Source organism: Henningerozyma blattae, chromosome 9, assembly GCF_000315915.1.
Source record: "Henningerozyma blattae CBS 6284 chromosome 9, complete genome".
NCBI lineage: Eukaryota > Fungi > Ascomycota > Saccharomycetes > Saccharomycetales > Saccharomycetaceae > Henningerozyma > Henningerozyma blattae.
The window spans coordinates 808,855-820,650 of record NC_020193.1 but is presented as its reverse complement, the minus strand read 5'-3'; the positions used below and the strand labels follow the sequence as shown (position 1 = coordinate 820,650).

Sequence of the window (11,796 nt, the reverse complement as noted above, 5' to 3'; positions counted from 1 at the left end):
CAATTTCCACTTTTGTAATCAATTAACCGGTTCGGTCAAATATCTCTAGAGGTCGTGGGGTACGAATTCCAAGATATTGTGAGAATATTGGGTGTCACATAAGAGGAGTTTCGCAAATTAAGTTGTATCAGCCTTTGTAATTATGAAAAAAACAGATTTGATTTTTTTTGCTATATATTCATGGTCTTTATATATACAACAGTAGATATGCTAGTTTAGGATAAAAGATAGTATAACGTGAATATACGTTGCTAATAAAAACCCCAATTAGAAAATTCGTTGTCGTTAATTAAAGTACATCATGTAGCTTCTACAGGATATACTAAGCATGAGAGGCACATAACTCTTGTGAGGCTAATTAGGCGAAAAATTTTCACTTACTAAGTAATATTTAACGCTCAACAGGACTTTTTATATTTTATACGTAAATGATATATTTTTTGAAAAAAACATAAATTTAAACAAAATCTCTAAATTGAGATTTTTGATTCTAATTCAGTGTAATATTTAAAAAGGATTAAGTTAAAAGAAGATACTTTTTATCAGTATATTCTATGTAGATATTGTTCAGATTAGTCTATATTTTATGAGGGATTATATATAATGGATCCATAGATTTCACAGTACGATCAATGATGATTGAGAGAAGCAGTAGCTAATGGTAATATAACAAAGTACAATACAGACTACTGATGAAGTGGCAATACGGAGATATGATAATAATCAGCCTAACATTACTTTACAAAACAAAATTTAAACACAAAAAGATCATTTAAATATTCCTCAAAAAATGAGTAGGACATGCATACCCATCAGTGTTTTTATTTAGATAAGTTTGATGGTAATCTTCTGCAGTATAAAAGTTCTTAATTAATGATACTTCAGTTACAATCTTATTATTCCATTTTGGTTGCCATGATTTTTTTAGATTGTTTAATTCAACCAAATCTTCAGCAGAGTGAGCGTACAAGCCACTACGATATTGAGTACCTAAATCTGGGCCTTGAGAATTTAAAGTGGTAGGATCATGTATTCTGAAGAAAAAATCAATCAATTCTTTTAATGTAACTTTTTTAGGATTGTACGATATTTGTAGAACTTCTGCGAAATCAGTGTCCCCTTTTTTCACCCTTTGGTAAGAAATAGAATCTGTAGAGTCTTTTAGAGTTTCTTTCCCATTGGCATAGCCAACTTTACAATCTTCAATCTTCGCACTAAAATGCTTTCTATACATATGCTCAGTGCCCCAGAAACAACCGGCGGCAACAGTAACTAACTTATCAGTAACTGGGTTATACTTTATTTCTTTTGAGATGACGGAGCTCATTTACTATTACTATTATTAGTGGGTTGGCAATCTAAAAATCTATTCTTTCTGACTGTAGTAATATTTTATTTGTAGATGAAGATATATTTCCGATAATAAGATTCATCAAGTTGATGCCTTTCATTTTTTATAGTAACTAGTTTATCAATAGAGGAACAAGTGCCAAAAATGTCACACTTACACAATAATTTACGCCTCACGTGAAATTGCAAAAATACTACCACCGTGAAAATGAAAAAATATGCTAGCGCCATGGTAAATAACAAAAAAAAAATTTATATGAAAAATGAAATAGTAAAAGTTATCCTTCAGTAACTCTCAACTTACCACTAATAATGCCATTCACAAAGTTACTTTTCCTTTTAAAATTCAACATTTACGTAAGAGTAAGAGAGTCATCATCATCAAGAGTAATGTCGGAGAGCGTACCGCAGTTTTGAAAATCGTCATATACCTCTTGTGCTTCTTGTGCTAAACGATCCAAAATAGACTCACCTCTTGTTAGTTTAGGTACTGGATTCTGGTATAATATTTTTTCTTCAGGAAATGATGATTTCTTAGAAGTTGAAATAGGTTTCTTTTTTGAATTTTCATCCAAATGTAAGGGATCATTTTTATTGATGGAATATTGATCATCTGTTTCTGATATCATGGAGGATAAGGTACTATGCTGTTTTTGCAATTCGTGTGAATGGGATGTCTTTGGTATAGAAATATTAGTCTCAAGTTTGGAGGGTGATGTGAGTGGGGGAATTAAAAGCGATTTTTTTGGCGATTGAGATGAGTTTATCGATTTATAATTATACGATTGTGGAAACTTATCACTTGATATGGTATTCGGTGATTGATCCAGCAGTGATGAATTTCTTACCAGTCTTTGCCTTTTTAATGGCGATTCATCCTGTACATCTAGTTCCTGAGTGGAACAGCCCAAATCTTGATTAGATTTGGTGGGCGATATATCAGAAATATCATTATCAATTTTATAATCCTCCAATATCACTAAAGAATCGTCTTTAGCTTCAACTTTTGTGGATAGATGCTGACTACCATGCTCTGAATCAGATGAGTAAATGTCAATAAATAATTGTCTTTTAACAGGCTTGCTTGGAACAAATGAATCCTTGTTTAATTGTAATTTATTTGTGCTAGTGTGTAGGGTTTTAGTTGGAGATGAAGACTTACTAGGAGAAGAATGTTTACTTAGAAACCCATCCAGTGTGTTCTTTTGAGAATACTTTTTCTTTCTAGGTGAGCGAGTTTTTTTTTGTGAGTCCTGCAGTGTTTTCTCATTCATTCGTTTGTTGTAGTCTAATACTAATGTATGATTTTTGGGAATGAGGTCTTTCAAAATCCAAACACCAAATTTATATTCTTTAATATCCATTTGCCGCCTAGTAGGACTTCGTGATCTAATCGGAAGCTTTTTAGATGATCCCGAAGGCGATTTACCTGGCGTTTTTAATATTGATGGTCTGATAGGAGATTTTGATGGAGATTTTGATGGAGATGATGATCTAGATATGTCCATAGTTTCATCATACTCAATACCTTCAAGAAATGAATTATATCTCACTTTATAAAATACAAGAGTCTCGGGTGAATTTCCAATCGATGTTGTCTTCTCCTCTGTAATTTTCATAATCTTTTTATCAATTGAATTATTTAGCCAGATATATCGTAGCAAAAATGATTCATGCATTGTAGAATGAAACCAGCGATCAAAGTTTGTAACACCATAAATTTGGCCTTTTCTTAAATATTTGTGAAGAGATGAAAATTGTATCTTCTCTAAATCGTCTATTTTACACTCAGTGCAATCATCAAAGTCCAAATTTCTCATCCAATCTTCAACAGAATATAATAAATAAGGATGAAAATAAAACATTACTACATATTCAATCGGCCATCCTTCAAATGCATCTTCGCCTAATAAAGTCTTATAATTTCTACCGAAGAGCTGAACAGAGTGATTCTTACAATATTCAAAAACCTCCTTTTTAAAAGAATCATACTTTTCTATCCTTCTTTTCTTTTCTTGATCTATATTTTCGAATATCTTTCTGAATTTTAAAGAAAAATCAGGAGCCGTTGAGTAACTTAGTTTTGCAGCCTTTACTTTGCCTAAGCCTTTTACACCATCATTATAATCAGCTCCTAAAAGAACGCTAAAAAATAACAAAGACCATCTATCAATTCTATGAATGCTTTGTTTTTGAACTTCGTCCATGTTAATAACAGTAACAAAATATTCTTTGTTATCACGATGCTTTTCAGGACTACTCCCAGAACCTGCAGTAGCACCTTTGTCATCCCAGAATTTTGAAAAATTTCTCAACATGTTTTTGCAACCAAACATTAAAGTGTCAGAATCATTAGCCAAAACGTAATGTACATATCTATTAATATTTAACCAAGCACATTGTGCTTCCCCTTCACCACATGCTTGAAGATAAGGAATATTTAAATGATCTAATAATTTTTTCACAGATTTTAAAAATGAAGGTTCATGAAATGAATCATTTAACGCTAGACATTGATTTTTGGTTTGATGACTTTTCAAATGGTCATTATATAACTCAAGATAATCGTTATCCTTTTCATTAGCTAAAATATTATAATCTTTTTCAGATTTATATTTATTCTTAAACCAGGGTTTCAGGTTACCATCAAATACAAAAACCATTTCAATATTCAGAGATAATAATTCCTTGAGCCGGTAAACAAAATTTGTCATTGCCTTACTGTTCGAAATATAACTGACATTTTCATTATTATTATTATTATTATTATTAGCATTTTTAGGGGGGATTTTTACAATAAATCCACATTCGAAGAGCCATGTATAACCGTCAATAGCAATTCTAGGAAATTGATTATTTTTCTTATAGAATTCAGAAACAAATACTTTTAATGGAATACGTGAATCTTGAATAAAAGGCTTTAGTATTTCCCAAATAGGTGGTACACCCATTATTTAATGTATATCCTATACTTTTTCATCGTTAATTTTTTATTACTCTCTATAGTTACGATTTAAACATTCTGATATTGAGATTAATTTTAAACAATGTTTACGTCATTCGGAGTGTTTAATCTCCAAAATAAAAGCTTTAGCGCTGTTAATCGCAAAAAAACAAAAACATATCAACTTTAAAAAAAAACAGTTAGAATATAAAGATTATAAAAGCTAGAAATAAGTTTTGCAAATAAAAAGTTATAAAATTCAATTATGCTCTATTAAATTGGAACAGACCAATGAAAAAGTAGAGTAAAATGATACAAAAAAGAAAAAAAACTAGAAGGTATGGGGTATTTCTGACTTAGAATTATAATTAAATCTCGTATTTGAGCCATTCTAAACCAGTTGAAATTTCATTGTCATTGGTATTGTTTATATTATTGTTATTGTTACCAATATTATTTGAATTGGAAGGATTGCCAAAATTAGGGGTATCATTCGATGCTGAATTAAAAATATTATTACTAGATGAAAATGCCACTGGACTATTGACAAAATCAGTGACAAATGAATTATTATTTGTATTAGAATTCTCTACCTGTGAATTAATATTACTAGTAACGCTATTGTTGTTATTCATTATTCCTTTTGTTAAAAAACTGTTTGTATTAGTAAAAGAACTAGTCCGGAATACGTTATTTCTCTTTGGTAGAGAATTTTCTTGTTGTAATTGCATAGTAAATGAATTTTGTCTAGTTATACTATTCGGTCCTGGTTCCCGTGAGCCAACATATCCTCTCTGCTGTTGAATAATACCAGTATAACTGTGTCGTGGAGAGCCAGCAAAAGATGCAGCAGACTTCTTTATATTTACAGATGGGTTATTTAAATTCAACAATAATAAATCAGGATTAGATTGAAGCAAGTTTTCATCCAAACTTTGTTGACTTTGTGATAAAGTTGCATTACTTTTTGCATCAAAGTTGGTAGTATTCGAAGATATTTTATTATTATTACTATTATTACCATTATTATTATTATCAATATTATTATTATTATTATTATTATTATTATTATTATGATTATTATTATTATTATTATTATTAGTATTATTATTATTATTATTATTTGATTTTTGTAATTGTTGTGATAATAGAGAGGTTCTTGAATTGTTCTCAGACCCAATATTTGGCGTCATTGTTGACGCAGACACTTGAGATTCAGATTGTGAAGAAATATCAAACGCTTGATGTTCATTGATACCATTTAACATATCGAGATCTGTCTTTGAAGAATATATATTTTGTTTCCAATCACCGGATGTAGTAGTTGTAGATGAAACAGAATCATTTTCATGAATTTTTGCCCATTGACTATTTTGAAAAGAGTTAGAACCATTCGAAGAAGAAGAAGAATTTCTCGAAACTCTTTGACGTGGAATTGATATACCTTGATCTGCTGAAGCAGATGTCGATAACATGCTTTTATTTTGATAACTGCCGTTATTTATCATCATATTATTAGTATTGTTGTAGGGTATAGATGTAGATATATTATTACTTGTTGTAGTATTTATGACTGAAGTACTTCTTGATTTTGGTAAGTTTAATACAAATGGTGCTTGAGATGAATTTGCAGAAGGTTTTGGTAAGATTGGAATCATTCCTCTCACTGAATTTGAAGAAGAGTTACTATTTTTTCTTGATTTTTTAATTGTAGTTGTCGAAATCTTCTTATTTGGTAAACTTGTAGAATTATTTAACGATTGAGTTAAGTTAGAAGAATTATGAGGGGTAAAAGTGGTTGATACACTTTGAGTAGAAACTGTAGGTTGTAATGCTAATTGCGAAGAAGGTTTTGGCATTAAATCTACAAAATGATTTGAATTACTTTTAGAAGCGGACGAAGGAGAGGTTGAAGATGGTATCATAGTTGACATTTGTGATGATGATGTTGAAGAGGAATTTGCAGATTTAACGACTTTATTCGAATCATCTTCAATAGGTGTAGAAAGTGTTGATGTAGAAGAATTACCTGTTGGTGTAATTGAATTTTGATTATTTGGATCTTCATTATTTGTATTTTCATTAATTGTATAATCTGATTTTGGTATTGATATTGAATTTTTCTTTGATCTCTTTTTAGCATTTCTTCTTTTTATAACATCAGTTTTCATTGATAAAGGTCTTGAGATACCATGCAATTTTTGGAAAAGACCACAAGCATTACAAAGGGTATTACCATCATTATCTCTTCTCCAAAGTGGAGTCTTTGTAGTTTTGCAATTACCACAAACAATTTGTTGCTTTCTATTTAAATCTATCGAAGTTGTTAAACTTGCCTTTTTAAAGCCACCACTTAATGAACTAGAAGATATTTGTTTAATGATTGTATTTTTCCTAATGGAATTTGGTGTTGATATGGAATTATTATAGCTATTACTAAAACTACTACTATAATTGTTGAAATTTCCATAACTATTATTATTATTGGAATTGCTATTATTAGAATTACTATTGTTAGTAATATTATTAATGTTATTATTCGAAAAACTATTATTATTCCCATTAGAATAAATATTATTATGATGATTAGTGGTGGTAGTAGTGTTATAATTCATCATACCGGTACCTGTAGGTAACGAGTCTAACGATAAAGAGATATCTTCTTCATAAGTAGCTCTTGAATTATAAGAGATAGAATTATATTTATTATTGTTATTATTATTAGCATTATTATTGTTAGTATTATTATTGAAGTGAGCCGGACTATTTGAATTTGAATTATTATTCTGATTATTACTTCTATAGTGACGAATAAACTCTAACATTTGATTATCTGAGATTTGCCTTGAAGGTAACGAATTTGAAACATCCAAGAAATTATTATTGTTTAAATTATAATTTAAATTGTTTATATTATTAACAGATGTATTATTATTATTATGGTTCAGAGTAGTAGTAATAGTAGTAGTAGTAGAAGTGGTAGTATTACTGGGGTTTCTAATATTAGTTTGAGAATGATTATTATTTAAAAAATTATTTGGAACAGAATTAATTAAATTCTCGAAATCATGTCTATTAGGTAAAGATTGTTGATGAGAAGTGAACGAATTTGAATGAATATTATTATTCGATAGATTACTGCTATTATTATTATCATCATCATCTAGATTAGTATTTGGAGTCATCAATAAATCTGTTAAATCCATAGTCCCCCAATCGGGATTTGGAATATGATTACCATTAATATGGTTTGACACGATATCTATGGGTGCAGTTTGCATTATTGGCGTTTGAACGTTTTCATTAATCGTTGTTAAATTTTTTTGATGAATTTGTTCAATATGAGTTGAATTAGTATTATGGTTTGGCATGTTATTAAAAATATTAAAGTCCAATATATCCGGTAACATCTCCATCATTCCAAACGTGGTATTGTTTGAAGTATCAATTTTAGGGATATTATTTGAAGTCATGTTTTGAGTCGAGCTTGAAGGTTTATGATTATTATGATTATTATTGCTATTATTATTGTTGGAATAATCTACATTCATCATTTTTAGGCGAAAATAACGATACACCAAGTGCAAACTTTATTGAAAAGTTTTAACAAATAAATATATGATGATGGGTCTTGGCGGAGTGAAAGAGAGTGAAGTAAGTATAGAAAACCAAGTACAAAATCTTTGTTAAGTAGCCTTAAAAAAGAGATGAGAAACAATTCAAAAACGATACAGTTCAATTAAAGTTATTTATTCTATTGGTTTAGATGAGTGGTTGTATAAAAGTGTGCAGTTTTTCCGTTCGAAATAAAACGTGTTTTGTAAGAGAATCAACGAATGAAAAACGAGGTATTAGTATATATTTTCCTATGAATAAAAATACTAGTTTCGGTAGTAACCAGTCTTGATGGATCTGTCGCTGTTATGCTCTTATTATTAATTCATTCATTCTATTAGCCTATAATTTGTATTATTTTTAATTTCTAATTTTTTTCTTTTTTTTTGGTTTAAGAAAATTATTCAACCATTGTCCCAATCGAATTTCCTATAATAAGATATATTTGCAGATTACAGTTCAGAAATTTGTCTTAGAAATAGGCGCAGGGAGGGGTAATTATTTGGTAATACAGAATTGCCGAAACTGGGAAAATGTTCAATTCTGTTAAATTTTAACAGTTTCCAACGGGATTTCGGGTTTTTTATTTAGGTGACTGTTTAGGGAAATAGTTACTGTAAGTGGTAAGACGGGTGGCGCTATCACAGGAAAGGTTTCCAAAAACGACCCCATATAAATAGCCTATAAATGGATATGCTGATAAAGGAGTAAAAAAACATTAAAGTATATAATATCGATGAGGTAGATGAGATATATATATACATGTATATAAGGTAAAAAATAAACAAACTAACCTGTAAATGCAAATATTAAGCGTTCTCTATAGATAGATGCTCTAATATTAATTAAACAATTCGGGAACCACTTCTTTCAATTGTGTCAAATCATTGACTACAAATGCATTCTCCGGTAATTCGTGAGATTCCTGCACATCCTCCACCGTTGTTGTGGATTCATCAGAATATGGCATTGAAGATAAAGACATGGAAGAGTCTACAGTGATAGTATCGACCAGCACATCTTTTTGATCGTCTAATGTGTCATTTAATTGAACCAAAGTATTTATTAAGGGAGGCGTAGTGGTTAATTCGTTTACATTGACCACATGATTAATGCCCAGTCTTAGGGCTTCGTTTAAATTGATCCAAGAATCATCGGCAAACCAAGCATGGTTCCAATCTGTTAATCCACTTTGTAATTTTGCCTTCTCGAAAAATCGTGGATCAGGTTTGGCAATGAATTGCGAGGCATCATCTTTGGAATAATCGCAGTAAGTAATACCATCAAACAGATCAGCAATACCAAGAATACGGATCACTCTTAATGCATGAGTCTTGTATGCATTTGTGAATAACCAAAACTTGTTAAATTTACAGGTGCTTCTCAACTGCATCAGGAAATTACGTAACTTTATATCTTGAGTCAACAAATCTTGCAACGGTAGAGAATCATCCACCATTCTATTATATTCTAAGGCATCCACATGATGTAACTGAACCAAACCTTTAATGACAAGACCGTACTTCTTATAATATGAGCTGTTTATTTCCATAGCATGTTTCTCATTCAAACCAACTTCATGGATTAGATAGTTGATAATAGCCAACTGCATATAATCCTGTATATGAGTCGATTTCTTATATAGACAGTTATCAATATCAAAATAAAAAATCCTGTTATTCGGATCTTGCTTAGCAATGAGAGATTGGTTTATATCAAAAGTGACTTTAGACCCTGGATAATCCAAGGAATCCAAATGAGCTGTATTCAATTTCAATTGTCCTTCAATCTTTTGTCTGTAAGTTAACTTGGCATCGTTGGAATCTATTGGGTATGTGAACTGTCTCAACTTGGAGACAGGAATTTGTTTAGTAAATTGTAGGGTTGTCATCGAACTAACACGTGAGCGGGACGAACTATGAATCATTAAAAAATACGTCTAGGCTTTTAGTATAGTACTCGAGTATTTATACGTTATCCTTGAAAACACCAAAATATGACTTAAGATATCACTGCCTCACGTAACTCCGACGGAGCGATCCGATTGGGTAATTCCGAGCCCCGTGCTGGTTACGGCTGGAATGCGGCGACGTCATTCTACGATCTGGCCGAATCGGGACGCGCTGGTGCGTGTTCTGAGGCGTGCGTGTGGTGTGAAATAGTGGCCACTGAGTATCATATTATTATATGGTTATAGTATTACTATTATTATGATATTACCATATTATTATATTATTATTATTATTTCATCAATGCCCAGCCAAATCTTGTAATTGCACCAATTGCTTTTCTAGCAGGTTGGAAAATTGATGATTTTGGTAGCGACTTAAGACTTGAGCCACCACATGATCCATAGTTTCGCCTGTCACAACGTGCTCTTTATTTTTAGATTGAGTAGTATCTAACATTTGTTTATGTAAACGTTCCAGTTTATTAATAATTTCATCATCAGTTTCATTCAAATCTTTCAACCGTTTCAATAACTCTAGTAATTTAATAATTAATTCATGACATTGTGATCTTTGGGAATTACCCAATCCATTAGAATTTAAATTGGCTTTGTTTAAGATAGTCTTGACATCAGGCATACGATTACTATCATAAGGGTATAAAATATCCTCTCCTTCATGTTTTTCTTTGCCGTCAGGTTTCTCTGCCAAAACACGTTCCAATCTAGTTAACTGGATTTGTAAATCATCACGAGTTTTGATAGCTAACCTTTTTTTAAATTCTTCACTATTAATAAATTGAGTTATAATTGGTTCATTGGTACATTTCAAAAGTATATTTATATCACGCTGGGTGATCAATAACTTATCAAAGATCTTGTCGATGACTCTCTCGTGTAATTTTTTATCTTGGTCCCATGGATATTCATCCAAATGTAGGATGTTATACATCTCGATCCATTGCTTATTTGTCAATTGATTGATGTCAAAATTTGTAATTTCCATTTTTTCCACATTCTTTAAAAATTTAGAACAACTTTTATTCAATACTTGACAATATTCGCCATTATTTTTTATCTTCGAAATAATATCACTTTCTAGGTTGCAAAACATTTGATTCACTTTTTCAAATACAATCTTGGGAATCTCTTGTGAAGACATCAAATTATTCGTAGAACTACCACCGGCGTTGTTGTTGTTCCCCTCGGTATCATGTTGAAGCATTGCATTATTCTTATTGATACAATCGATAAATTCGTCAATGACAAATGACCAATCTGCTAACTTGAGTACAAGTAAACTTTCGTTGTTATTATTTAAATCAATCTCATCTTGCCTTTTTAGTTCATTTTTTTCTTCCTCAGATAAATTTAATTTATTTAATATAGGTTCCTTTAATTTATTCAATTTGAATTGTTCGTCATCAAAACATAAGGATCTGAATTGATTATCTGCAATCTTCATACTATTCAAAATACTGTCAAATGATTCAGTAACTTTTAAAATTTCATTATAATTGTTTAATAATTCTTTATCTAACTGAATCTTTAACTTCGAAACTTTATGATTTAATTCATTATGATAATCCCGAATAGAGTTTATATTCTCATTCTCAAACAGTTCAATCACTTCTTGACTTATTCCTTCGTTACTCATTTCACTTGTTTAAGATGTCTATACCAATTTAATTGAGTTTTCTATACTAATCTAATCGCATTTGTTTTACAAATCTTGTGGAACTTTTTTTATGAATCGCTTATATTTTTCATTTAGTATTTTTTGTCAGGTAGGGTAACATCGATTAGGGAAGGAACAAGAACTATTCTACAAAATTAAATATAATGATGACGTTGATGATACTTTTGTAGGTATAAATATTTAAATAAAGAATATTCAAGTATGCCATTACAATGTGTTAAGATTACTTGCATGGCTTAT

The 11,796-nt window shown here is 30.5% G+C and overlaps 5 protein-coding genes across 5 annotated transcripts; all 5 read right to left on the bottom strand.

Moving 5' to 3' along the window:
• Positions 1-772: 772 nt before the first annotated feature.
• MXR1 (peptide-methionine-S-sulfoxide reductase) lies at positions 773-1,327 on the bottom strand (the record flags this gene model as incomplete). The annotated part of the gene is made up of 1 exon (XM_004182464.1): positions 773-1,327. One exon carries the CDS (start codon positions 1,325-1,327, stop codon positions 773-775), a length of 555 nt encoding a protein of 184 aa, XP_004182512.1.
• Positions 1,328-1,703: 376 nt separating this feature from the next.
• Positions 1,704-4,301, bottom strand: YEN1 (crossover junction endodeoxyribonuclease; the record flags this gene model as incomplete). The annotated part of the gene is made up of 1 exon (XM_004182463.1): positions 1,704-4,301. One exon carries the CDS (start codon positions 4,299-4,301, stop codon positions 1,704-1,706), a length of 2,598 nt encoding a protein of 865 aa, XP_004182511.1.
• Positions 4,302-4,662: 361 nt separating this feature from the next.
• TBLA0I03360 (uncharacterized protein) lies at positions 4,663-7,848 on the bottom strand (the record flags this gene model as incomplete). Its single annotated transcript, XM_004182462.1, has 1 exon — positions 4,663-7,848. One exon carries the CDS (start codon positions 7,846-7,848, stop codon positions 4,663-4,665), a length of 3,186 nt encoding a protein of 1,061 aa, XP_004182510.1.
• Positions 7,849-8,750: 902 nt separating this feature from the next.
• On the bottom strand, positions 8,751-9,800 carry PHM8 (bifunctional nucleotidase/lysophosphatidic acid phosphatase; the record flags this gene model as incomplete). Its single annotated transcript, XM_004182461.1, has 1 exon — positions 8,751-9,800. The coding sequence occupies one exon, from the start codon at positions 9,798-9,800 to the stop codon at positions 8,751-8,753; it is 1,050 nt and encodes a 349-aa protein (XP_004182509.1).
• Positions 9,801-10,158: 358 nt separating this feature from the next.
• On the bottom strand, positions 10,159-11,514 carry COG1 (Golgi transport complex subunit COG1; the record flags this gene model as incomplete). The annotated part of the gene is made up of 1 exon (XM_004182460.1): positions 10,159-11,514. The coding sequence occupies one exon, from the start codon at positions 11,512-11,514 to the stop codon at positions 10,159-10,161; it is 1,356 nt and encodes a 451-aa protein (XP_004182508.1).
• Between the last annotated feature and the right edge of the window lie 282 nt (positions 11,515-11,796).